This window comes from Oncorhynchus tshawytscha, linkage group LG27 (assembly GCF_018296145.1).
Source record: "Oncorhynchus tshawytscha isolate Ot180627B linkage group LG27, Otsh_v2.0, whole genome shotgun sequence".
Classification (NCBI taxonomy): Eukaryota; Metazoa; Chordata; class Actinopteri; order Salmoniformes; family Salmonidae; genus Oncorhynchus; species Oncorhynchus tshawytscha.
This window is the reverse complement of record NC_056455.1, coordinates 4,446,477-4,472,294: the sequence shown is the minus strand read 5'-3', so window position 1 is coordinate 4,472,294 and position 25,818 is coordinate 4,446,477. Positions and strand designations below refer to the sequence as shown.

The window sequence follows — 25,818 nt, the reverse complement described above, 5'->3', positions numbered from 1 at the left end:
TGTGTGTGGCCTCCACGTGCCTGTATGACCTCCCTACAATGCCTGGGCATGCTCCTGATGAGGTGGCCTGGACTAAAGCATCCGCCAACTCCTGGACAGTCTGTGGTGCAACGTGGCAGCAGGTGGATGGAGCGAAACATGATGTCCCAGATGTGCTCAATTGGATTAAGGTCTGGGGAACGGGCAGGCCAGTCTATAGCATCAATGCCTTCTTCTTGCAGGAACTGCTGACACACTCCAGCCACATGAGGTCTTGCATTAGGAGGAACGCAGGGCCAACCGCACCAGCATATGGTCTCACAAGGGGTCTGAGGATCTCATCTCGTTACCTAATGGCAGTTAGGCTACCTCTGGCGAGCACATGGAGGGCTGTGCGGCCCCCCAAAGAAATGCCACCCCACACCATGACTGACCCACCGCCAAACCGGTCATGCTGGAGGATGTTGCAGGCAGCAGAATGTTCTCCACGGCGTCTCCAGACTCTGTCACATGCTCAGTGTGAACCTGCTTTCATCTGTGAAGAGCACAGGGCGCCAGTGGCGAATTTGCCAATCTTGGTGTTCTCTGGCAAATGCCAAACGTCCTGCACGGTGTTGGGCTGTAAGCACAACCCCCACCTGTGGACGTCGGGCCCTCATACAACCCTCATGGAGTCTGTTTCTGACCGCTTGAGCAGACACATGCACATTTGTGGCCTGCTGGAGGACACACAGCTGTACATTTCAATGAAACATGGTGAAGCCCCAAAATTGCCCTCGCTAGAAGCATGTGTTTCAGACATAAGGAAGTGGATGGCTGCAAACTTTCTACTATTAAACTCGGACAAAACAGAGATGCTTGTTCTAGGTCCCAAGAAACAAAGAGATCTTCTGTTGAATCTGACAATTAATCTTAATGGTTGTACAGTCGTCTCAAATAAAACTGTGAAGGACCTCGGCGTTACTCTGGACCCTGATCTCTCTTTTGAAGAACATATCAAGACCATTTCGAGGACAGCTTTTTTCCATCTACGTAACATTGCAAAAATCAGAAACTTTCTGTCCAAAAATGATGCAGAAAAATTAATCCATGCTTTTGTCACTTCTAGGTTAGACTACTGCAATGCTCTATTTTCCAGCTACCCAGATAAAGCACTAAATAAACTTCAGTTAGTGCAAAATACAGCTGCTAGAATCCTGACTAGAACCCAAAAATTTGATCATATTACTCCAGTGCTAGCCTCTCTACACTGGCTTCCTGTCAAAAGCAACGGCTGATTTCAAGGTTTTACTGCTAACCTACAAAGCATTACATGGGCTTGCTCCTACCTATCTCTCTGATTTGGTCCTGCCGTACATACCGACACGTACGCTACGGTCACAAGACGCAGGCCTCCTAATTGTCCCTAGAATTTCTAAGCAAACAGCTGGAGGCAGGGCTTTCTCCTATAGAGCTCCATTTTTATGGAACGGTCTGCCTACCCATGTGAGAGACGCAAACTCGGTCTCAACCTTTAAGTCTTTACTGAAGACTCATCTCTTCAGTGGGTCATATGATTGAGTGTAGTCTGGCCCAGGAGTGGGAAGGTGAACGGAAAGGCTCTGGAGCAACGAACCGCCCTTGCGGTCTCTGCCTGGCCGGTTCCCCTCTTTCCACTGGGATTCTCTGCCTCTAACCCTATTACAGGGGCTGAGTCACTGGCTTACTGGGGCTCTCTCATGCCGTCCCTGGAGGGGGTGCGTCACCTGAGTGGGTTGATTCACTGTTGTGGTCATCCTGTCTGGGTTGGCGCCCCCCTTGGGTTGTGCCGTGGCGGAGATCTTTGTGGGCTATACTCAGCCTTGTCTCAGGATGGTAAGTTGGTGGTTGAAGATATCCCTCTAGTGGTGTGGGGGCTGTGCTTTGGCAAAGTGGGTGGGGTTATATCCTTCCTGTTTGGCCCTGTCCGGGGTGTCCTCGGATGGGGCCACAGTGTCTCCTGACCCCTCCTGTCTCAGCCTCCAGTATTTATGCTGCAGTAGTTAATGTGTCGGGGGCTGGGGTCAGTTTGTTATATCTGGAGTACTTCTCCTGTCCTATTCGGTGTCCTGTGTGAATCTAAGTGTGCGTTCTCTAATTCTCTCCTTCTCTCTTTCTTTCTCTCTCTCGGAGGACCTGAGCCCTAGGACCATGCCCCAGGACTACCTGACATGATGACTCCTTGCTGTCCCCAGTCCACCTGGCCATGCTGCTGCTCCAGTTTCAACTTCCACCTGACTGTGCTGCTGCTCCAGTTTCAACTGTTCTGCCTTATTATTATTATTCGACCATGCTGGTCATTTATGAACATTTGAACATCTTGGCCATGTTCTGTTATAATCTCCACCCGGCACAGCCAGAAGAGGACTGGCCACCCCACATAGCCTGGTTCCTCTCTAGGTTTCTTCCTAGGTTTTGGCCTTTCTAGGAGTTTTTCCTAGCCACCGTTCTTCTACACCTGCATTGCTTGCTGTTTGGGGTTTTAGGCTGGTTTCTGTACAGCACTTTGAGATATCAGCTGATGTACGAAGGGCTATATAAATACATTTGATTTGATTTGATTTTGCAGGGCTCTGGCAGTGCTCCTCCTGCTGCTGGCGGAGGTAGCGGTCCTGCTGCTGGGTTGTTGCCCTCCTACGGCCTCCTCCACATCTCCTGATGTACTGGCCTGTCTCCAGGTAGCGCCTCCATGCTCTGGACACTACGCTGACAGACACAGCAAACCTTCTTGCCACAGCTCGCATTGATGTGTCATCCTGGATAAGCTGCACTACCTGAGCCACTTGTGTGGGTTGTAGACTCCGTCTCATGCTACCACTAGAGTGAAAGCACCGCCAGCATTCAAAAGTGACCAAAATATCAGCCAGGAAGCATAGGAACTGAGAAGTGGTCTGGTCACCACCTGCAGAACCACTCCTTTATTGGGGGTGTCTTGCTAATTGCCTATAATTTCCACCTGTTGTCTATTCCATTTGCACAACAGCATGTGAAATTTACTGTCAATCAGTGTTGCTTCCTAAGTGGACAGTTTGATTTCACAGAAGTGTGATTGACTTGGAGTTACATTGTGTTGTTTAAGTGTTCCCTTTATTTTTTTGAGCAGTGTATTTTTAAACCTGCATATTTAACTAAAAGAAATCCAGGTTAGCAAGCAATATTAACCAGGTGAAATTGTGTCACTTCTCTTGTGTTCATTGCACGCAGAGTCAGGCTATATGCAACAGTTTGGTCAGCCTGGCTCATTGCGAACTCATTTGCCAGAATTTTACGTAATTATGACATAACATTGAAGGTTGTGCAATGTAACAAGAATATTTAGACTTAGGGATGCCACCCATTGGATAAAATACCGAACGGTTCCGTATTTCATTGAAATAATAAATGTTTTGTTTTCGAAGAGATAGTTTCCGGATTTGACCATATTAATCACCAAAGGCTCGTATTTCTGTGTGTTATGTTATAATTAAGTCTATGATTTGATAGAGCAGTCTGACTAAGTGATGGTAGGCAGCAGCAGACTCGTATGCATTCATTCAAACAGCATTTCTGTGCGTTTTGCCAGCAGCTCTTCGCAAGCACATCAGCCTAATGGCTGGTGTAACCGATGTGGAATGGCTAGCTAGTTAGCAGGGTGCGCGCTAATAGCGTTTCAAACGTCACTCGCTCTGAGACTTGAGTAGTTATTCCCCTTGCTCTCAACAGCACATCGCTATTGTCGATGTGTTCCTGGTTTGAGCCCAGGTAGGGGCGAGGAGAGGGACGGAAGCTATACTGTTACACTGGCAATACTATAGTGCCTATTAGAACATCAAATCGTCAAAGGTATATGAAATACAAATGGTATAGAGAGAAATAGTCCTATAAATACTATATTAACTACAACCTAAAACCTCTTACCTTGGAATATTGAAGTCTCATGTTAAAAGGAACCACCAACTTTCATATGTTCTCATGTTCTGAGCAAGGAACTCAAATGTTAGGTTTTTACATGGCAAAGTAAAAGTGCAATTTTTTGCCAACACTTTGTTTTTGCATTATATAAACCAAATTGAACATGTTTCATTATTTATTTGAGGCTAAATTGATTTTTATTGATGTATTATATTAAGTTAAAATAAGTGTTCATTCAGTATTGTTGTAATTGTCATTATTTACAAATAAACAAATAAAAATCGGCAGATTAATCGGTAGCGGTTTTTTTTGGGGGGGTTCTCCAATAATCGGTATCGGCGTCGAAAAATCATAAATCGGCCGACCTCTAATCCAGAGCATCCCAAACATGCTCATTGGGTGACATGTCTGGTGAGTATACAGGCCATGGAAGAACTGGGTCTTTTCAGCTTCCAGTAATTGTGTACAGATCCTTGCGACACGGGGCCATGCATCATCATGCTGAAACATGAGGTGATGGCGGCGGTGATTGGCACGACAATCGGCCTCAAGATCTCGTCACCGTATCTCTGTGCATTCAGATTGCCATCGATAAAATTCAATTGTGTTCATTGTCCGTAGCTTATGCCTTCCCATACCATTACCCCACCATGGCACACTCTGTTCACAATGTTGACATAGCAAACTGATCGCCCACATGACACCATACACACTGCCCAGTGTACGTGTGTATGGAACACTTCTGGGATATTTTATTTCAGCTCATGAAACCAACACTTTACATGTTGCGTTTATACTTTAGTTCAGTGTACTACTATATGAGGCAGATAGGAGGGCGGCAGAGAAAAAAAAAAAAAAAAAAAAAAAAAAATTAAAAAAAAAGGGAGTAGGCAGAGAATCTCCTTGAATCTCCTTCCCTCTCATCTCGCACTAAATGTCCATTGCATCTGAGAGGAGTGTGAGAGGAATGGGAGGGGGCAGGGAGATGGTGGGTGTGTGTGTGTGTCCGAATGCCAATGATGCTGTTCTCCAATACACCTGCTAGCTGCCATGCCCTTTCATCATAACCGGTGTGTTACTGTTTGTGCCTACAATATGAATATCATAAAGGTGTGTGTATTTTTGTTCCTTGACCGTAACTGAGTCCACATTGTGTGTGGTTCTCTCCCCTGCTCCCTGGGCTGTAGTAATGCCATAGGATTGTTTTCTCTATCAAATAAATGCTATGAAAGATTTAGGGTGGACCCCAGACACTAGCGAACAAACTACTCAGTCAGGCTGAGTTATTGAACCCCGTCCCCCCCCGTCCCCCGTCCCCCGTCTTCTCTCAGACAACTAAACTACACTCACAGACGACTTAGCTACCCTCTCAGACCACGTCAACACCAACTTCTTTCGGTCCCCTGGGTGTGTGCATAGTGCAGTAGTGTAAGTGAGTATCACCTCATGTGGAAGTAAGGCTGGAGGTGGTAGAGTGCAATTGGAACGGCGCAAAATGTGATTGTGGGACAGAAAGGGAAATATAGATGTGTTTGCGTGCATAAACCTGAGATGGTGTGTACATTTAGTGTTACAAACGTCACCGAAACATTGTGTGTGTGTGTGTGTGTGTGTGTGTGTCTGTCTGACCCTTTCAGGAAATGACAGTATATGAATGTAAAGTGTGTTTAAGTTGTATTATGTTTGTGCACCATAGACTTAGATAGACCACTCATCTTTGTATCTGCCCTATTAGGGCGTCTGTGAGAGCACGGGCAGCACCATTGAGGCCATCTCCATTTAGAAGTCAATTTTCTTATTCTACTACTTCTATGAGTTGGTAAACAAACTGAAAGGGCGCATACTGCCACCTGGAGTGTGTTATTTTTAACAGGTATAAAGCCACGGTTGGCGATTTACTGCCACCTGCAGTTACGAAATGTTTGCTCGTGAGCATAATTCATTGGCTGATCCCTCCTGATGACCCGGATGGAATCATGTGATCCTTCCTTAACCCATAGGAAGTCACACACAGTTGACTACTTCAAAATGGTGGACACCCTCAATGGTATTGTCCCTGCAAAAACGGGTTCTTTCCAAGTAGTGATCTCTATCCATCTCCATGAGACATACTATATACTCCTAGAAGCCTCCAGTCATTTGTAAATGTATCCTGCTCTAAGTCTCATGCACGCACACACACCTGCTCCAGCCCAGCGAGGTGTTCTGAGCCTCTGATAGCAAGAGAACACTGGAGCACAGGAGAGGAGAGGACACACACACAGTGTTACAGACTAAGTGTTAGTCTCAGGAGGAACATGAATTGAGATGACCCATTCACTCATATACTGTGTACATCCCCAAATAATCCTCTCTGCCAGATAAGTAAAACACACACACACACACACACACAAACTCAGTAAGGACTAGAGGTCGACCGATTAATCGGAATGGCCGATTAATTAGGGCCGATTTCAAGTTTTCATAACAATCGGAAATCAGTATTTTTGGGCGCCGATTTGCCGATTTGATTTTATATATTTTACTACCTTTATTTAACTCGGCAAGTCAGTAAAGAACACATTCTTATTCTCAATGACGGCCTAGGAACGGTGGGTTTAACTGCCTCGTTCAGGGGCAGAACGACAGATTTTCACCTTGTCAGCTCGGGGGATCGAATCTTGCAATAACGACCTGCCTCTCTCTCGTTGCACTAAGTTTAACAGGAGACTGCCTGTTAAGCGAATGCAGTAAGCCAAGGTAAGTTGCCAGCTAGCATTAAACTTATCTTATAAAAACAATCAATCATAACCACTAGTTAACTACACATGGTTGATGATATTACTAGATTTTATCTAGCGTGTCCTGCGTTGCATATAATCTGACTGAGCATACAAGTATCTAAGTATCTGACTGAGCGGTGGTAGGCAGAAGCAGGCGATTAAACATTAATTCAAACAGCACTTTCGTGCATTCTTTCAGCAGCTCTTCGTTGTGCGTCAAGCAGTGCGCTGTTTATGACTTCAAGCCTATCAACTCCCGAGTTGAGGCTGGTGTAATCGATGTGAAATGGCTAGCTAGTTAGCGCGCGCTAATAGCGTTTCAAACGTCACTCGCTCTGAGCATTCTAGTAGTTGTTCCCCTTGCTCTTCATGGGTAACGCTGCTTGAATGGTGGCTGTTGTCATTGTGTTCCTGGTTCGAGCCCAGGGAGGAGCGAGGAGAGGGACGGAAGCAATACTGTTGCACTGGAAATACTAAAGTGCCTATAAGAACATCTAATAGTCAAAGGTTAATGAAATACAAATGGTATAGAGGGAAATAGTCCTATAATTCCCATAATAACTACAACCTAAAACTTCTTACCTGGGAAAATTGAAGACTCATGTTAAAAGGAACCACCAGCTTTCATATGTTCTCATGTTCTGAGCAAGGAACTTAAACGTTAGCTTTCTTACATGGCACATATTGAAATGTTACTTTCTTCTCCAACACTTTGTTTTTGCATTATTTAAACAAAATTGAACATGTTTCATTATTTACTTGAGGCTAAATTGATTTTATTGATGTATTATATTAAGTTAAAATAAGTGTTCATTCAGTATTGTTGTAATTGTCGTTACTACAAATACATTTTAAAAAATGTAAAAAATAAAATAAATCATTTTTGAATGTGTTTTTTTTTATTTTTTAATCGGCCGATTAATTGGTATCGGCTTTTTTGGTCCTCCAATAATCGGTATCGGCGTTGAAAAATAAGGACAAATATGTAGTAAATACAAAGAACACCGACACACATATCATAACCCCCCCACACACATAATCATATCCTATAGAAGTACTTGAATGCATTCATTTTCATTGTTGAACGTGCCGGCAAGCGAAAAGCCTCTTACAGGACAAGCACAGAATACACACAACATGTAGTCTTCATACGCATATACATGGCATCATGAGCAGGCCTAGGGGCTGCGACTCAATGAACGAGTACATGACATGTACAGACAGAGAATGGGTCTCGTGGGTCGGTCTCATCAGCTACATACTCGCCCTCCCTTCCCCCTCTCCAGCTCCATTATACAGATGCGAAAAGAGAGAAAGTAATTTCTCTGTCAGTTCACTGACAACCCACCACCGCCCTACCTCCATAGCAACCCTGCTCCCCCTCTCCTTTCATCCATTTCCCCCCTGTCCAATCCACCAACAAAAAAACACAAACAAAATCGCATCACCACTCCTCCCCCCTCCATCCATCCGCCTTTCCAATCCCCCAAACAAGCCCGCGGCGGTCAGGGCAATTACTGCGAGTCACTCTGTCAAGTGGGCAATGACAGCCGCCGACGGCCCGTCCACGACTAATGATGCCGCTGGTCGAGGTCAATGTCCAGCCCGCCGGACCATAGCAAACAGTACCGCCGGCCCACACGCTTACATTTACATTTGTAAGCATTTAGCAGATGCTCTTACCCAGAGCGACTTCCAGGAGCAATTAGGGTTAAGTGCCTTGCTCAAGCGCACATCAACAGAAGTTTCACCTAGTTGGCTCAGGGATTCAAACCAGCGACCTTTCTGTTACTGGCAGAACACCCTTAACCATTAGGCTACCTGTCGCCCAAGAGCTATGTGGCTAAAAAGTCACATTTTTTATTTATTTATGTATATTTCACCTTTATTTAACCGGGTAGGCCAGATGAGAGCAAGTTCTCATTCACAACTTCGACCTGGCCAAGATAAAGCAAAGCAGTGCGACAAAAACAACACAGAGTTACACATGGAATAAACAAAACACTTAACACAAATACACAGAGACTAAACCCAAATACCATTGCAGACATCGGAGTGCTCCTCTTTCTATTTCGGAGATGGTCATGTCGTGGAGTGTCCTGGAACAACAAACGGAGGGATAGCCTCTAGGTCTGGTTTCATCACCCCGCTTTTCTTTTCATTTCTCCTCAGCCAGACAATTGGCAAGAAAGTGAGTTAGCCTCTTGAAAGGAACACAGTGTTGGCCAGACCAGCCATTTAGCCCCGTTAGCCTCCACCACAACATACAACGGTCAAGCCTGCAGACATAGTGATGCCAAATGTTTTGTCGTAGACCAGGTAAGCATGGGTAAGCAAATAAACGTGTTTGCAACTGCGCCAAATACATTTACTGAGAGTTTAACCTTTCTGTAGCCTCGCTAATATCTTGAAAAGCTACATATTTACAAAGCATAACAATTAGTCCACTCAACAGACATTTGGAAATTTGGAAAATCATTTGGAAATCACAAGAGCGATAAACTATAGCCACACTCACCTCCAAGTTTCAGAAACACTACTTGTCTATCGCTGCTAAAGGCTAAATTTAGCATACCAGCTAATTTCACTCAAAAACAGACATGAAACACATGACCTGTGTCGTGAACTTATTTTTGGTCAGGGGAAATTCGGTCAAATTGGGCTTGATTAAAGTGTCTGATTGGTGTCTTAAGTGTTTCTCGCTTTGGCTGCTTTGGAACGATGGAGGCTTTGAAGTCAGCCACACAGTGGAGCGCATGATGACACATCAAAGGAAGAGGAGGAGAGAGGCGAGTGACACGAGACAAGGCCCCTCGATTGTAGTCTGTTCAAAGTGAAAAAGCAGTCTGTTGTCTGCGAATGGAGTTAACGGAGCATCCTTTTCTCGAGTCCGCAAGGGCCAGTGGACATCGGAAAGGTCGTCCGCCTTTGGGAGAAGAGATTCTTTATACACGGATCCTGTCACAGATACACTGCGCGGCCAAAAGTATGTGGACACCTGCTCGTCGAACGTCTCATTTCAAAATCATGGGCATTAATATGGAGTCGGTCCCCCCATTGCTGCCACTCTTCATGGAATGTTTTCCACTAAAATGTTGGAACATTTCTGCTGGGACTTGCCACAAGAGCATTAGTGAGGTCGGGGACTGACATTGCGCGATTAGGCCAGACTCAGTCGGCATTCCAATTCGTCCCAAAGGTGTTTGATGGAGTTGAGGACAGGGCTCCGTGCAGGCCAGTCAAGCTCATCGACACTAATCTCGTCAAACATTTTCTCGTTTAGAATGTCATTGTATGCTGTAGCGTTAAGATTCCCCTTTACTCAAACTAAGGAGCCTAGCCCGAACCATGAAAAACAGCCCCAAAACATTATTCCTCCTCCACCAAACTTTAGACTTGGCACTGTGCAGTCGGGCAGGTAGCGTTCTCCTGGCATCTGCCAAACCCAGATTTGCCCGTCGGACTGCCAGATGATGAAGAGTGATTCATCTCTCCAGAGAACACGTTTCCACTGCTCCAGAGTCCAATGGCGGCAAGCTTTACACCGTTCCAACCGACGCTTGACATTGCGCATGGTGATCTTAGGCTTGTGTGCGGCTGCTCGGCCATGGAAACCCATTCCATGAAGCTCCAGATGAACAGTTATTGTGCTGATGTTGCTTCCAGAGGCAGTTTGGAAGCAATTTGACGAACTAACTTGTTGGAAAGGTGGCATCCTATGACAGTGTCATGTTGAATGTCACGGAGCTCTTCAGTAAGGCTATTCTACTGCCAATGTTTGTCTATGGGGGTTGCATGGCTGTGTGCATAATGTTATACACCTGTCAGCAACGGGTGTGGCAGAAATAGCTGAATCCACTCATTTGAAGGGGTGCCCACATACTTTTGTATATATAGAGTATAAATGGAGCTTCCTGGGTGACAAATACATTTGAACATCTCAAATGAACATCTTAGAATAGAAATGTCACAATATAAACTATTTGTCACCAGTCTTGAAAGCTAGAGGCCAAGTTGGCAAGGCTACCTTTGGTTACCAACCATAAAACCTGAACAACGCAACAGTTCAGGGTTATCAGCCCACTGGTGTTCTCTACACAGACCCTCAACCTCAGTGGTGTGATACCGCTAGACTGATTTGCTGAATGGGCAAACTATAACACCCCCTTCCCCCTCTATCCTGCCATACATCTTTCTACTCTTTTCGCTAAGTTTTTTCCTCGCTATCTGTCAGAATCCCCCGATAGGCCCACTCCTCTTCCCATCCCTCTGTTTTAAACTTCACCTACTTTCATAGTCCCCCTTTTCCAAGCCCTCTCCAATATCTCTATTTATATTTTCCCTCTCTCTTCTCCCCCCTCACTACTTGATGTGGTAAATGATGATCTCGTTGAGTCAGATAATGAGTGTGCTGTACCTCCGTTCCACTGGCCATCGATTCATTGACTTCTAACTCCCCTCTTGGCTATCTCCCTAAGCAGATTGATGACGAAGAAGAAAAATTGAAAACAAGTCACCCCTCACCACAGTCCCCACCGAGACGCCTCAGAATCCCAAATGATGTCCCCCCTCGGGGCAAGAGAATCATTCGATTAGCTGGTTAGGAAAACAATTAACTAATTCAAGCTATCAGCAGGTTAAGTCTCCACATGGTCGTCAAGGGCTGAAGGCTAGGACCTCTCCTGTTAAACCACATGCCTCCGAGGCTGTGAAACATCCCCAAGTTAGCCCTTAAATGTACAGTTGAAGTCGGAATATATTATCTATTTTGTCAAGTGCACCAGTCCCTCCTGCAGCAAAGCACCCCCACAACATGATGCTGCCACCCCCGTGCTTCATGGTTGGGATGGTGTTCTTCGGCTTGCAAGCCTCCCCCTTTTTTCCTCCAAACATAACGATGGTCATTATGCCAAACAGTTCTATTTTTGTTTCATCAGACCAGAGGACATTTCTCCAAAAAGTACGATCTTTGTCCCCATGTGCAGTTGCAAACCGTAGTCTGGATTTTTTTATGGCGGTTTTGGAGCAGTGGCTTCTTCCTTGCTGAGCGGCCTTTCAGGTTATGTCGATATAGGACTCGTTTTACTGTGGATATAGATACTTCTGTACCCGTTTCCTCCAGCATCTTCACAAGGTCCTTTGCCATTGTTCTGGGACTGATTTGCACTTTTCGCACCAAAGCATGAACGCGTCTCCTTCCTGAGCGGTATGACGGCTGCGTGGTCCCATGGTGTTTATACTTGCGTACTATTATTTGTATAGGTGAACGTGGTACCTTCAGGCGTTTGGAAATTGCTCTCAAGGATGAACCAGACTTGTGGAGGTCTACACTTTTTTTCTGAGGTCTGGATGATTTCTTTTGATTTTCCCATGATGTCAAGCAAAGAGGCACCGACTTTGAAGGCAGGCCTTGACATACATCCACAGGTACACCTACAATTGACTCAAATTATGTCAATTACACCTACAATTAACTCAAATTATGTGAATTAGCCTATCAGAAGCTTCTAAAGCCATGGCATAATTTTCTGGAATTTTCCAAGCTGTTTAAAGGCACAGTCAACTTAGTCTATGTAAACTTTTGACCCACTGGAATTGTGATATTCATGAATTATAAAGAAACATGGTTATTTATCTGTCTGTAAACAATTGTTGGAAAAATGACTTGTGTCATGCACAAAGTAGATATCCTAACCGACTTGCCAAAGCTATAGTTTGTTAACAAGAAATGTGTGGCGTGGTTCAAAAACGAGTTAATGACTCCAACCTAAGTGTACGTAACACTTACAGTTGAAGTCAGAGGTTTACATAACTTCCGACTTCAACTGTATGTGTCTGTAAACTTCCGACTTCAACTGTACATCAATGAAAACAATGAGAAATGGTAAAAGGCAACCATGGAACATGGCGCCCCTTCTGAACACTGTGTGGACACGCTGTTCTCTTTTAGAAAATCCCTCCTCTATAATGTCATAAAGTCATGACCCCAAAACTGGCCAGCCAGTTAGCGCTGAAACCCACTGTGTCGCCTGCTGACTGTGCACCACGCAACAGACCAGACGAGAGGTCACCCAGACCCATGGTGGTGCCACTCTGAGCAGGCCTCTCATTGGCTATCTACAGGGCTATTCCCAGCCGTCCTGTGGGCTACCCATGGAGTCTCTAGCTCTACTCAGCGGAGGATCAGATCACGAAGGAGAGGCTTGTGTCAGCAGATCACCTAAGGCCCGTCAGATTCACCATCAGGCCACCATCCCTCCCCCCATATGACCCTCACTGAGGCGAGGAAGGGCAACATGGGGAAATGTTGTAGGCTATTTTCCACTAACGGGCCAAGAGGACGAAGACAACATAAACACCATTCGTTGACAGAGACATCAACATAGCAGTCGTCGCTTTCAAAGCCTTTAAAAATATGTTTCCCCATAAGAGCGCGACTTGATGTTTCAAGGTAATGGCGTTTCGAAGAATCAATGTGAATTTCTCCCTAACAACATGCTTACTCATCCTCTCTAATGTAAAGATACCTGGATAAACACGAGCGCACACACACACACACACAACCATTATGCAAGCCCCTTATATCAGTTCACAACTCTCCATGCAGCTTTGAGGCAATGCAGGCATTTTTTTTTATGGAGAGGAAGGAGAGGGTTATACAGTACGTGACTGACCTGGTTGGCATTTGAAGCCTGAGCGGTGCGGTAACATTGGGCTGGGAATATGATGTGGGATGGGGAGCGGCTGGTATTATGGGCTCATAACGGTGATGCATGAGAAGAAAGCAGAGGGTAACATTTAAAGCTCTAAATGCCAACCTCAGTTATGAGGGATGTCGGGAGTGTATCACTCACTCTGAGGCATCGTCTGCTGAGAGAGAGGAGAGAGAGGAGGGAGGGAGAGAGGAGAGAGAGAGAGGAGAGAGAGAGAGAGAGAGAGGAGGGAGAGAGAGGAGGGAGGGAGAGGGGGCGGTTAATGATATCATCCAAGTATAAAGACAAAATTCAATGAAGGGAGACAGTGAAAAGAAAGAAAGACACACACACACCACAAAGAAATACACTTGGAAACTTTTTGATGCCTGTACTAGGGGGGAGGGCTTGGACCCCATTGTGGAGGCAGTGTGTTATTGTGGGGGGTGTAGGAGGGTAGTGGGGGGTTGTTCCTGTGGTCAGTTGACCCTGCCCGGCCTAGGGAAGACTAATGGTTGCAGCAGGAGGGCCATCCAGCCGGTTGGGCCGCTCACTGACATTCATGCGTAAGGCCCTAATGAGCATTGACCCCCAGGGGTCAGGGGTAACCAGGCCCCCCGGGGGGGGCTGACAGTGGGCCGTTCAGCCTAGCCTACTCCCTCTGTAACCCCAGCCTATCCAAACAGCCCCCCGGTGACAGAAGATGGAAGAGGAGCTCTCCCCAGGAACATTCCTGTCTTATCGGTCTGGACTCCATGGGGGTCCCACAGTAGAATGGAGGAGGGTGGGTGAAGGAGAGGATTATGTAGGGTTCCAGAGTATAGTCCCAAATTAAAAGGGGGGAAGCGGGGGGTGAAGACGAATGTATATTTTGGGGGTTAAGTGAGAAATCTCCCAAATTAATTTGAGTGGTCGGGTGATAATTTTGCTATCTGAGTCCAAACAACAGTGCATTGGCAGGGCAATTCAAGCAAAGACTATATGCAGTGATAATGTATTGGGCTTATAGCCTACTGCACAAACTCACTGCTAAAGTACTGTTTTTAATTGAGCTCGGCTTCCATGTTGACACAGAGAGTGATCTTGATGCAGAAAGTGTTCTTGGCGCAGAAAAGGTTGGTGACCACTGGTCTAACGTCTATAGTTGTATGTGACTGTGTCTGTGTGTGAGTGAGTGTTTGTGCGTGCACACATTGTCAACATGGGACAAGCACGGACAAAAGGCTGTCACGCTCTGCATGGCATCTCGGGAAAAGGGTGGAGCAGGCGGCTGTACTCAGTATAACTAGTACATCACCATAGAGACAGACAAACAGACAGCAAGAAACAGATGGACGGACAGACACAGCGGGAAGAGTGCACCCGCCAGTGACAGTGATAGCTCCCGACACCAGACCTAAAAAGATCAGGGCAACCCAAGAGAAAGGGTGGCAGGGGAGGGATAAAGAGGAAGGAGTGAGTGAAGGGGAGGGAGGGGTTGGAAGGGTGGCGCACGGGGGAATGGAGTTGGTAACGAAACGGGACGTCACGGATTTTGGGGATGAGGAGGAGCTCAGAGGAGAGGGGTACGTATCGATAGAAAGATGATGAGCGATGTAGAATGGGTAAGGCAGGCCCCTAGAGGGAGAGCCAGGCACTCAGGACACGTCGTCCTTGGGAACAGCACGATTGATGGGAATAGAGTGACAAAAATCACACACACACACACACACACACACACACACACACACACACACACACACACACACACACACACACACACACACACACCTGCTCCCTCCTTCTCAACATTTTCTCAATCCCTCCTTCTCCCCATGTCTTTAATCCTCTCCATCCCACACAGCTCTCCTCATAGTCAAAGTGTCAAGACGCGTTCTGTCTCCTAGAGATGAACGTACTTTGGTGCGAAAAGTGATAATCAATCCCAGAACAACGGCAAAGGACCTTGTGAAGATGCTGGAGGAAATGGGTACAAAAGTATCTATATCCACAGTAAAAGGAGTCCTACATCGACATAACCTGAAAGGCCGCTCAGCAAGGAAGAAGCCACTGCTCCAAAACCGCCATAAAAAAGCCAGACCACGGTTTGCAACTGCACATGGGGGCAAAGATCGTACTTTTTGGTCCTCTGGTCTGATGAAACAAAAATAGAACTGTTTGGCCATAATGAACATCATTATGTTTGGAGGAAAAAGGGGGAGGCTTGCAAGCTGAAGAACACCATCCCAACCGTGAAGCACGGGGGTGGCAGCATCATTTTGTGGGGGTGCTTTGCTGCAGGAAGGACTGGTGCACTTCACAAAATAGATGGCATCATGAGGTAGGGAAATGATGTGGCTATATTGAGCAACATCTCAAGACATCAGTCAGGAAGTTAAAGCTTGGTCGCAAATGGGTCTTCCAAATGGACATGACCCCAAAGTTGTGGCAAAATGGCTTAAGGACAACAAAGCCAAGATATTGGAGTGGCCATCACAAAGCCCTGACCTAAACCTATTGAACATTTATGGGCAGAACTGAAAAAAGTGTGTCTGAGCAAGGAGGCCTACAAGCCTGACTCAGTTTCACCAGCTCTGTCAGGAGGAATGGGCCAATTTTCCCAAACTATTGTGGGAAGCTTGTGGAAGGCCACCAAAAACATTTGACCCAAGTTAAACAATTTAAAGGCAATGCTAGCAAATACTAATGGAGTGACCCACTGGGAATGTGATGAAAGAAATAAAAGCTGAAATAAATCATTCTCTACTATTATTCTGACATTTCACATTCTTAAAATAAAGTGGTGGTCCTAACTGACCTAAGCCTTGGAATTTTTACTAGGAAAGACGGAGTTTAAATGTATTTGGCTAAGATGTATGTAAACTTCCGACTTCAACTGTATGCGGGCGCATGTGTGTACGATTGCCCAAAGTTCTTGCCTTTTAGCTGGCATGTGTGTGTTTTTGCAAATGAGCATAAGTTGGTGCGTACATCTGCACCAGAATGCGCGTGTGTGTGTGTGTGTGTGTGTGTGCGTTCCACTCCATCTCCCCGTCTACAGCCTGTTGACTGACGCGGGAGACTAGGCCTTCCTCCAAGGCTGCTTTCATATCACTGCTGAGAAAGTCCAGACACCGTGCCATCCACCGTCCTGTCCTTCAGAGTGTTTCCACCATCGCCTCCTCCTCCAGCCTCCACTATGGGCTTGTCCCGAGCATCCTAGGAGCTCCTCCTACACTTGGGGTACGGGAACACTGTGGCGTTTTTTTGGGAACATGTGGGTGCAACATTGCGAGTTGACATCTGGTTGCCCTTACGTATTTGAGTAGTGTCAGTGTCACAGAATCTCCTCTGCTGTCGATTTAACACTTAGATCAATCCTAGATGTCAAAGAGTGAGAAAATGTCAGGAGAAATCTGGAAAGAATCCCACTTGATGGCCAGAAATGAAGTAAAACATCTGATTGAAGTAAGCATTAGGTATAACAATCATTTTCCTTCTTCATATGGAAGTACACATGCCATTCAAAAAAGGCATCTGCAGCAGGCCTGAGGAAATGAATACTGCAAGTAGCCTGTCCATGAATAAGTGGCCATACAGTTGAAAGGCCTATGAATGACAGAACCCATGCTCAGCCAGTATAAAGCAAGGCCTATCTAGGCATTATAACACCTTGCTAAATCAGTCTAATTCTTCAAGTAAAATAAAAAAAACTCAGCATTCCATTGTTCAGAGTTGTTTTTACCAAGCGGTGGGCCGGAGCCAAATCCCGCTGGGTCATGGGTTACGACTAGAGAGTTGTGACTCGAAACATGCCTCTTGTTTCTGTGGTGGTGGGTCACAAGACACATGCGGCTTGAAGTGTGTGTGTGTGTGTCTCTGTGTGAGTGCGTGCCAGTTTCAGATGTGTGTGTGTGTGTGTGTCGGCTTCAAATGTGTGCTTGTGTGTGTGTGTCTGTGCACAAGCTTGTGCTTGTGTGTTTCCATACACACTCCATCACCTACAGCACATCAATGTGGGTGGTGCTTTACTAAGGAATGGGGGGGGAATCCCATCCCCACTACCTTCCATTGTCCCTATCACTCCTTTCCTTCCCCCCCTTTGCTCCGCTCTGCTGAGCTGGGTGGTAGTCGAGGAACATGTGTTTGTATTTATCTGGCACTGACTGGAGCCTTTGTCTGGGCCGTTCATTAATCAACAGACCCAGGCTGAGAAAGAGAACAGACAAAAGCAGGGGAGACAGTTGGAAAGAGGGAGGTGTGTGTGGGGGGGAGGGAGTGTGTGTGTGTGTGTGTGTGTGCGCGCGCGTGGAGGGCGGTGTGTGTGTGTGTGTGTGCGCGCTCACTTTAAAGAAGTTGACTGGAGAACAGCCAGGAGAAAAACATGTACAGATATCTCCCACGAGTCAATCGACTAAAATGTTTACAGCGGTTGACATTTCAAAGTGTCAAGTTGCGAGGCAAAGCATTTGGAGTGGAGTCGAGCGTGGTCTGCGTTGCTCGTCTGTCTGCTACTCTCCGCTCGGCGTCTCCGCCTGTTGTGTGTGAAGGTGATCGAACACAGTGCCACTCGTCAAATACACAGTACCCCTCACCTCAGCACCTACTTGACTCAAACGGAATGGCACCGATTGTCGGCAGATACTTGATACACTAGCTAGCCCTTATGGCTAATATACTACCATGCTGCTATATACACATTCAATGCATGCTACCTCTCTACAAATGATACAAGGTCTCCTCTCCAAAAAATGACTCAACTCAAACATGAAAATACAACCAAATGCATTTATTCTTCCTTCTACATGCATATCTGGGAAAATATGGAATATTTGTGTACAGAAAGTCAAAGTGGGTAGGCAGTAAGTAGCTCACAGGTAGCCTAGTGTTTAGAGTGTTGGGCCAGGTTGCTAGATCGAATCCCAGAGCTGACGAGGTAAAAAAAAATCAGCTGTTCTGCCCCTGAACAAGGCAGTTAACCCACCGTTCCTAGGCCGTCATTGAAAATAAGAATTTGTTCTTTAACTGACTTGCCTAGTTAAATGAAGGATCAATTGAAAATGTATACATGTCAGGCAGGCGTAGTCAATAACCTACAACATCCGTAAACAACATGTAATAACAGTTATAGTGGTTGTTGAAATCATTTCTTAGACAGCTTAAGCCAGTTTAGTTCCGTCTACAGTAACTTGAGCATTGGTTCAGTACGGCTGCCATCTTGCTTATGGTCATTATTATGTGGGAACCCAGAGAGAGACAGACGAGAGCAGCAAACTGAAGGCATGACTAATCTCCTCATTTTAGCTCCAAATGTATTGTCTAAACTCCTAAAAGTGGGGCAGCGATTGAATCAACCGCAATAAAAAATGTAAGCCCCCTCTGGCACCCAGGAATATAAATACTGAGGACTTCATCGAGAAGAACCCCCTTCCCCTCCCTCCCTCCCTCTCCTCTCCTTCCGAGAATGTTATGTACTACTGGCAGGGAGGAGTTGGCGATCTCACACAACCAATGTAGACGTCTCATGTAACCCTGCTATCAGGTCTAATGTGTTAAAGGTGAGGGGAGGTGATGATGCTGGCCTATGGTGAAGGGTAGATGGGATCGGTATTCTGAACGTGTGCATGCATGCGTGCGTGTCCAGGGTTTTGTGGATTCAGGGCAGATCCTTCCTAGCGGAAGTAGGAAGTAACTCTCCGTCTCTCTCCACAGGGTGCCAGAATCACGCATGATGAAACCTAACAGCAAGTGCTCGCTCACACTGACACAACCCACAAGGTTACCCCCCCACCCCAAACAAACACCCAAAAAAACAACTTGCTACCGTGGCCCGTCAGACCGTAACATCCACGGTTCCATTAGAGAGTAGCTGATGGATGAGATAGTGTAATAGCAGTAAATGTAGGGCATTATGGGAATAATTACAAAAAGTCACATTAACTGAATGGAATGGAACAAATGGAGCTTCTGGCTCATTTGACTGTCTGTGCACATTGCTGCAACTAATAGGAGAGCAGAAAGAGATTACCCACAACCGACGTTATGACAGTCACAGGAAGGGAGAGATAGTCTTCAGAGTTTTGGTTTGTTAAAGCGGGAGGGGGGTTCTGATAAATTGACACAAAATGTTCTGCAAAATTCCACAAGTTTAGCTTGGGAATATTGGAAATTGTGTCTGTAGATTCTTTAGGTAAGAGTTGATTTATGCCAAGGGCAAAACTTTAGAAGTTCATCACGGTTACACCAATTTCCATGGCTGATTGGAGCACGGCGCTGGCCACACAACGTTTATGGTTCTATTTTGGCAATGGCCACACAACATTTATGGTTGTATTTTGGCAATGGCCACATACTGAAAATGTTGTGAGTTAGGAGCGAACTGGCATTGGATTAAAAAAAAGTCTGCTAAATGATCATATTATATAAAAATGGGTCATTCGAGTTACAAATGGGTCATTCGGGTTACAAACTACAGACCCAGTCCAGTTCTTTCCCACACAGCACTCAATTAGGAGCTTGGCTGCGCCGCAAACCACAACCAGACCAGTTATCCAACCAACTCATCCCGACCAGAACACATCAGAACAAGCACCACAGGGCTTCTTACCAGAGCCAACCAAAAGGGGGAGAGAAGAGGAGAAGAGGCCAGGCTCGGCAAGCCCAGGCGTGGTTGGCCTGGAATCACTTCAAGCCCATACAGAGTCATCAAGTTTCAGGTTCCTGGCAGTGGAGTACCTGCTCTCTCCATCATTAAGTGACAGATGAGTAGGGGATGCCAGGTTTGGGCCCAGGAGAAGCCAGGCCTATTAAAAAGGAAAAAAGGCCAATGCATTTAGCAGTGGTAATAAAGTGGAGTTGCGGTAAGCGATGGTTCCACGTTCGCTTCCAAACCTGCAGCCTGATCAAAAGGCAGCGCCCACAGCCCGTTGGAAAATATTTGATCAGTTATTTTATTAAGCAAGAGCTCGTCTTTCACTAAATACTCTGTATACCTTTCGAGATGCTAGTGCTACTTACCGATGCCACCCAACAGATGTGCTATATCCATTGCCAAGGACACAAGAGTGTTATCGCTCCATACAACTGCTCTGCTAGATGTCATTGCACGACACTGGTTTCAATACTATAAAAAAGGACTAGATACTACCTCCCCCATACATCTGCTTAATATTACCACTCTGTTGCAGCTCTGAATTGCTAGTCCATGTAAAACATTTCCTGGATCTTCTCCATACTACTGCTCCTTCACACCGATTGGTTTGAAATCATTCTACACCCAGGCACCATTGCATGCACCATTCCTAAAGGGCAACCCATCAAGAGAGGATTGGGTTTCCACTCATTTCTACAGTGACAATTACCTTCCCTTTGTTCAACACCACTGGGAATGAGTGTTTTCCAATTATACAACTGGCAAACGGAGCATGACTGCCAGTGCGTTTTGGCAAATGACAACAAAAAAAAACGCAGCTGAAGACGAGACATCTTTCTCAGACCAGCCGAATCAAATCAATCCGGAACCTTCAGTACTAGCCAGGCCTAGCCTAGGACAGGGCAGCCATCCACCCAGCTGTCCCAACTGTCCATCTCCAAGGACCAGCCTGATGGAGTTGCCGTCACAACATGGTGTTAAACAAATGCTTCATTCTAGCTCAACTGGGACTGCTTGACCATGGAGGCTGGTGCTAGAAGCGATCTCGCAAGACATTTGGAGTCAGAGGGGCTTGGTTTGTGAGCCAATGAGTTGGTCTTGGGAAATGGGGGGGGGAGTGCCTTTGGAAAGTAATTCAGGTGCCCTGGACAGTTTTCCACATTGTGTTACGTTGCAGCCTTAATCTAAAATGTTCTTAAATCAATTGAAAATCCTCAGCAATCTACACACAGCACCCAATAATGACAAAGCCTAAACAGTTTTTTTTTTGATTGACCTTATTTACATAAGTATTCAGACCCTTTGCTATGAGACTCGGGAATTAAGGTTGTATATTAGGATAACCATTAGCTGACGCCACGACATCAGCTAATCTTCCTGGAACACTGGCCCTTTAAGACCAACGGCATAGCAAAGCAGTTACCGGGAGACCCAGTTACTGTATACTTGGCGACAGGCCGGGCTGTGTTGCTGTGCCGAGACTGACGGGAAGACTTGAAGGAGGGAGGAAAGGAGGGTCGGGACTGGTGGGAGTTTGTTTTAATTTCCCTACGCCAAAATCCGGCCGCGGTGGGAGAGGGACGGACTCAGAAGAAAGAGGACCTGCAGACTTCTTACTTCTGCAAACACGACCGTTGAAATAACCACACCCGCTCCCCCCCCCCCATTGTTATTTGGAATATGTCGTCAGTTCGACGAGGACTGAGGAGGGTGTAGGACTGGGAAGATCCAGGATCCAGGCCCACCCACTCTGACCCCAAGTCACCCCAGAAACTAGACCAAAAAAAGGAAGTGTGAGAGGATGGCAGTAGTGTGTGTGTGTGTGTGTGTGTCAGTGATTTTCAGCGCTGGGCGGGAGCCTCACTAACTGATCGTTAACTAACCTATCTGCAGCACGACTGGCAGACAGGACTGATACAAGCCAGGTCTGACGGGCAGATGTTGCTACAGCAGCTGCATTGCATCATGCCTGAAAACCACGGCAGAGAATGTCGAGCGCACACTGCAAGCTGTGCTCGCGGTCACAAGATAACCCGACTGCTTTCTAGGAGTAGTGGGGGGACGTTGATGTGCTAGGCACACAGTTGCAGGCACGCGCACATGCAACTATGCACATTCAGACGGAAGGACGAACACAGATGCACAATCCAAAACAAATACAACTGACCAATCACACACACCACCAAATTGTGGTGAAGTGTTCTCCAGAAGGATGTGTCACTAATTCAACAGTGTGTGTAATCTCTGGGGCAAGGGGGGCAAAGCAGATCAGGGGAGGACTGTTTATTGAACCAAACCAGAGTCCTCTGTTCTCTCCAGGCTGTAACAGACCACACACACCATGCAGCCCCTTCCTCCTCCTCTTCGTCTTCTAGTGGTCGCACTGATTCAAATCACCTCTCCACCAAGGTAACTAGCCAAGCTGGGCACCAACTTGGATTTTCCACACTTCGGTGAAAGTGGAGCGAGGGGTGTGTGCGCGGCCTGCACCAAGATCTCATAGTTTCACTTCACAATTTGACCTATTGTGGATGCATGTATTTTTGAGAGAATAATTCTGCGTGGCTACACGGTTTATTCCACCTGGGTACATGGGCTCAAAACAGACACGACTCAACGGGTTAAGTTTAGGTATTAATTCCCGAGTGGTTAAGGTTATGGGGAAGGCTTAAGACTAAGTAATAAAATAATGTGCTGTTTCCATCAGGTATTCTCCTGGCTTGCTGGTGCATTGTGAACTGCTGCTGGTCAGTGGTCTGAGCAGCGCGCTTCGCCTCCGAGCATCATGGGTTCGCACCAGTGCTGGGCAAGTTTTTTTTTTTTTTTTTTTTTTTTTTTGAGACCACCGAGAACGTTTTCAGGACCTTTTCAAACGTCCGAAATCGAAGTCTACTTCTAGTGATCTGCCTGGTGTGTGTGTGAGCATGTGTGTCTGAGGAGTTTCCCAGCTTTTCTGCTCTCTGAGCCCCTCTCCCACAACGGATTATGACAAAGGCTGACTGACCAGAAAGTCATGTATTTACCCAACCAGTGTGTGTGTGTGTGTGTTTGTGTAATGACTGTCCCTGACTTCAAAACGTAATTAGATGTCAAATTAGGAAATCGTTGCTAAAGCAGGCTAACGACCCAGAATACCTGCTACTGTATCAATTGTCACACACGGACAGTATCTTCTATTCATCAAGTTATCCAAATGCATCGCAAATGTAACCAAGGACACAAGTACACGAAGCACACAAAAAAAGGCACACAATTGCAATTCAAAAAACGCACACCCACTCATCTCCAATACACCGAAATAAAACACACAAGCGGACATGACGACAACAAAAAGAGCCACTGAAACAGCAGTCGTTGCCCGAGTCCATCAGTACTTGATGTTCCTCTCGACCTGTTCTCTACAGTCTTAATCCAACCCTTCCGAGCCCAATAGCAGATCAGGTGCAGAGTAGGTGCCAACAAAAAAAAAACATTGCGATTCAAGAATGTGGTTCACAAAAGTTGAATAAATGTTTGTTATAGAGCTCGGAGTATCTGCTAAGTACTGTACCTTGACATGACACAACAGCTGCATACGAAAGGGTGTGGTGAAAAGGTATACTTGACACAATACTCGAAACGGTCACACTGGACAATAGGATCACGCTGCCACCGTTAGACCTACTGTGGGGTTGACACAAAATGGCAGAGCTAAGTAAGAGAGGGGGAGAAGAGGTGGAAGAGGGTGGCCAAAACGGAAGACAGAGGAAAGGGGGTTAACTTTAGTACTTTAACTATTTGCACATATGACTTTTTTAATGTCTTTATTCTTTTGGAACTTTTGTGAGTATAATGTTAAGTGTTCATTTGTATTGTTTATTATCTAGTTCGCTAGCTGCCAATAAATGTGCGTGTGAGTGAGTCAGTGTGTGTGGGTGCGTGTGAGAGAGAGAGTCTCGGTAACACAACACACATCAAAGAATGCTGTGAATGATTTTCTCAGAGTGAACCCCCACAACACACACATTTGTGTGTTTATAAAATGGCATCCTCCACTGTTGAGAACCTCCTCTGCTCCACCTTTCCTGACAGGCGCTGAACAGAGAGCCAAAACAAAGTAGTAGCCAAAATATTTGTTCATGCGTGTGTGTGTGTGTGTGTGTACCCAGTTGCCCCCAGTTGCCCCCTATGACGTCCATAACTCTAAACGTGTGCCTGGTAATTAGGCCTTCCTCAGCTCAGAGAGGAAATTGTCACAGCCGGGTCACCTTCACTCTGACCTCCAGGAAGTATTTTTTTTGTTCCCTGAGAACCAGTTGTTGTGGAATCACTTTGCTGTGTAACCCTTTCTGGGGTGGCAGTGACTGTGTGTGTGTCTGGCTACTTAAGTCATCATTCGGGGCTGTACTCCAGCCGAGTAGAGCGGAGCAAAGGCTCAGAAGAGGTAAACACATTCTAATAAACTTTTGTTTACAAGAGTCTTGTACTGTAATGGCTAATTAATGAAAGATATTACAAAAAGTGGCACTAGATGAGCTAAAAGTCATCTTAGCTGTATGCTAGGGCTGGGATGGTCCTGCTGAGGGAGGGGGAAGCCTCTCCTTTCCTGAGTGTCTGACTGGGGAAGTCCCTGTTTAAACAAAGAAGGGAGAGGATCGCCCGGCCCAGCGGAGTTCCTAAGATATTGTCCCTAAGAACAGAACACTCCCAGAGGCCTCTTCAGCTCATGGGACTTCCTGTCACCACTGCCGGCAGCTCCGCCTCCGAGGATATCCTGCGTCTCCGGTCCTTTAAGGACCTCTGCTGCTACATTCTCCTTCCTCTTGGCTGGGGATAGGTGAAGAAAATAACCCCGGCCGACCCTCACACTCATCGTGTATGCAAGCCAACGTCTTCCACAAGTACAGCACAGTGGACTGTATGTACTAAGTGCCATTCGAGGTAGATGGGTTATAGATGGGTTTTGCTTGGCTGGACTCCCGTGAGAAGGAGATCCCAGTGGATCCTCTCACTCATCTCCACCCCGAGCTAAAGATAGAGCATCGAGCATGTTGACAATGACTGGAAGTGCAGTCAGTGGGCTGAGCTCATGTGACCCAAGCCGACCCTCGCTCTCATTGAGTCGCTCACCCACCTACAGCATTGGGCAGAACGTTGCCCAGGATTGGATGTACAGAGAGAGTGCCATTAGACATAGAAATGCAAGGAGAGAGGGAGGAGATGAGGACACGTGAGGAGAAGAGAAACTTATCACACACCCCCACCCCCTCCCAATCTCCCTTCAGTGATGTTCTTTGGTATGTGGGAGTCACATGAGTCCATAGAGATGTGACAGAACATGAGGAAATGGATTTGATGAAAGAGCAGCGAGACGAGGTGAGTCAACTGAGTCAACTGAGGACTTAGAGTGGGAAGGAGCCCATGTTGGCTATGTGGCTGAGCCCACGTTGGCTATGTGGCTGTATTCGTCTCTGCCTGGCCGTACGGGTAATGAGGCGGAGTACTGCGGGCGATGTAGTCAGGCGCGAATACAGGCCCTGGCCTGCGTCTGGAAATCAGGCATCCCCTGTGGGATACGAGTCACGAGTCGAGTGTACATGAGCACACACACACACACAGAGGTAGACACACTCAGACATGCATATACACACACACAGTCTGTAATGCAGAGGGAGTCACAATCAAGCATGCATACTAAACACACATTCCATACACTCAGACATGCATACAACCATACACTCAGACTTGCATTAATAACACATCAGACAGGAGAGTGGCACAGCAAGAAATATGCACACCAACTTGAACAGGCAACCTCAAGCCCTCTAGCTCTGTGACCCACACATTACACACACACACACACACA

At 46.3% G+C, this 25,818-nt stretch overlaps 2 protein-coding genes across 3 annotated transcripts in view; both read right to left on the bottom strand.

Annotated features, from left to right (window-relative positions):
* LOC112225905 (retinoic acid receptor alpha) overlaps positions 1-25,818 on the bottom strand; it is a 214,002-nt gene that overhangs the window by 168,065 nt on the left and 20,119 nt on the right. The gene's annotated exons all lie outside the window — the stretch shown is intronic.
* Positions 24,643-25,818, bottom strand: part of LOC121841058 — a 56,542-nt gene continuing 55,366 nt past the window's right edge. The window contains exon 2 of the mRNA XM_042307097.1: positions 24,643-24,779. Coding sequence (XP_042163031.1) covers positions 24,643-24,779 — 137 coding nt within the window. The remainder of the gene's footprint in view (positions 24,780-25,818) is intronic.